This window comes from Montipora capricornis, chromosome 1, assembly GCF_036669925.1.
Source record: "Montipora capricornis isolate CH-2021 chromosome 1, ASM3666992v2, whole genome shotgun sequence".
NCBI classification, from domain to species: Eukaryota; Metazoa; Cnidaria; class Anthozoa; order Scleractinia; family Acroporidae; genus Montipora; species Montipora capricornis.
The window spans coordinates 39,151,583-39,154,082 of record NC_090883.1 but is presented as its reverse complement, the minus strand read 5'-3'; the positions used below and the strand labels follow the sequence as shown (position 1 = coordinate 39,154,082).

The 2,500-nt window shown below is 40.9% G+C and overlaps 1 protein-coding gene across 2 annotated transcripts in view; it reads left to right on the top strand.

Moving 5' to 3' along the window:
* LOC138042903 (tubulin gamma-1 chain) overlaps positions 1-1,561 on the top strand; it is an 18,137-nt gene extending 16,576 nt beyond the window's left edge. For both annotated transcript variants that reach the window (XM_068888969.1, XM_068888958.1), the window contains 2 exons: positions 370-448; positions 1,114-1,561. In XM_068888969.1, coding sequence (XP_068745070.1) covers positions 370-448; positions 1,114-1,146 — 112 coding nt within the window. In that variant the 3' untranslated portion in view covers positions 1,147-1,561. The remainder of the gene's footprint in view (positions 1-369; positions 449-1,113) is intronic.
* The last annotated feature ends 939 nt before the right edge of the window (positions 1,562-2,500 follow it).

The following is a 2,500-nucleotide window of genomic DNA, read 5'->3' as shown; positions in this document are numbered from 1 at the left end:
ATAGTACCGCTTTCTTTTCTCGGTCTCCCTTCCCCTCATCTCCCCCCCTCCCCCCCCCCCCAATAAAAAAGGCCGTGTATAAACAGAGATTCTTTTCTTTTATTTATGGTGGATACTGAAGAAAGCTACTTAATGGCATGTGAACCAATTTGAAGCCAACTAAAAATTGTTTTAGTGCAAGAAAGGTTCACGCTTCTGCAAACGGTGGCCGTGTAGCACTTATATTTCAACAGACTCTGTCCTTGTGTGGGCCCATTCCCATTAGTAGGGCTAACGCTCACATGGTTCATATTGGATAGAAAACAAGCACTTCACATTACACTCTAATCAGTTAAGTCTGTTAAAAATTGTATATTTGTTTTCGGACAGGCAGGTTGTCGAGCAGTTGATTGAGGAATATCAGGCAGCTACACGTGCCAATTATATCATGTGGGGAACTCAACAACAGGTTGCATATTATAGCACTAAAGAAGTTTTGCTAAGAAACTTGCTAATAATTTTTTTTTTGACCCTTTTTTATGACCCTTAAAGAGTGCACCGCACACCGGTGGCTCAGTTGGTTGAGCATCGGGCTGTCATGCGGGAGGTCGCTGGTTCGAACCCCGGCAGGATCTTAAAATAACTGAGGAGAAAGTGCTGCCTTTGTAATTTCATCTGCAAATGGTTAGACTTTCAAGTCTTCAAGTCTTCAAGTCAAGTGGCCCCGTCACAGCCACAAGTCAAAAAGGGACTTTGCCGAGTGCTGGAACATGTACATGTAGGTCTACATGTAGATGTAGACATGTAGATGTGCTGTCACTTTCAGTTACGTAATGTCCAGAGAGAAATCATTTCGTCTGCGTAAAAGCTGGTTTTCGCTAGCGACGCAAGCATAAGCACAAGAAGCGTACGCAAACTCAGTAGCTTGTTGTTTATTAGAGCCTTCTGTTGGAACAATAGACACTAATTAAGAACAAGTAAATGCGCCTACGTGTGTATATTTGTGTATTTGTATTTGTGCGTGTACTATATCTGCGTATATTTGTGCTTATGCCTGCGTCGCTAGTGAAAACCAGGCCTAACTGTTTGCGCCGGCGATAAATATTTTTTACTTTTTGGCTTGCTTATCTGCAGGGTGCATCTGGATCAGATGTTTCAAAAGTATAAGGAATCCTGGAAACAAAAATGTGTATCTTTCCTCTGAGGACCGAGGATTGTTCCACGCGGCTCTCTGTGCATTTTCGCGGCCGTAGTGCAAAAAGGCTCGGAACTTAAGGTTATTAACACTTTACGCTACTTTGTGTTAGGTTAGTCTTAATTAAAAATTATGTTTACTCGGAAAGAAATGGAAAAAGAAAGAAACGTAGAAAAGAAAACTGTTGTGTAATAGGAATTATGATTCCGTTATCAGTGCCATTTTTTTTCTCATGGACTGATAAACTGTTTTAAATTTCGATAAATCAGGAATTTAACTGAACGCCGGGATGGAATCACCTATCAACTTTTCACGAGGGCTTTAAACGTAATGCTAAAGATAATCTATAGGTTTGTGTTTATGGCAAATAAACTTGTGTTGATTAGATATTTATTTGTGTTTATTTGTGTATCCGCGTACCGAGGACGTATACAAAACATGGACACCTGACCAGGTTTATACCCCGTCCCTGTGGACCCGGTTCATCGACCCCTTCATGGGCCACCCATCATTTTGTAAATTCAATACGTGTTAGCAGCAGAACAATCTAAAGACGAAAGAGGAAATTACCAATTCGCAAAATAAAACTCCTCAAATTTTTTTTGCTACAGTCTGAATGAAATGAATGTATATATATTTAAAGTGCGGGTTATAGAGGAAGGAGTAAAGTGATCGTGGCACAAATGTGGACAATTCAAGCAATTGTGTCTTATAGACACCTGAAAAACTCAGGTGCCTCCAACGGGATTGGAACCCATGTTTTGCTTCCGATGAGCACAAGGGAGAGAATGTGGCTGTACTGTTTCCCTAACCAAATTTTATTGTCTTCGGTTCGTCTTAGTGTAACACAATATCAACCGTATTTGGATTAATCTTAAATTTTAATAAACCTTAAAATTTTGGCGAAACTTTAATTTAGCGATTTTTTAAATCGTCGCTAAATTAAAGCGAATACAATATGAAATTCCGCCATCTGGTCAGTTTCTCACAATCTTGCCATTTCACGGTCGATTATGACGTGGGACAAGCTTTGAAGCGGCTGGCTTTTCGCATTACAGGTATACGACTAGTCTCATCGGGGCCAGCACGATCAAATACCAAAATTTTCTATTCCACGCGCCCGCTTGTTTTTGGCGACGCTGTCCTTGTCCGTAAATGAATTGTTTCCCAATTCATGTGTACTCTGTGCTTTCGTGAATTGCTGGCGGAGGACTCACGGATCAGCGACGCTCACACTCTTTGAGCTCTTGCTCCCTCTCACTTCCGGAGTCGCCTCGTTTCCCATATAACTTAACATAACTTAACGAACGAAATGATGTATGAAAT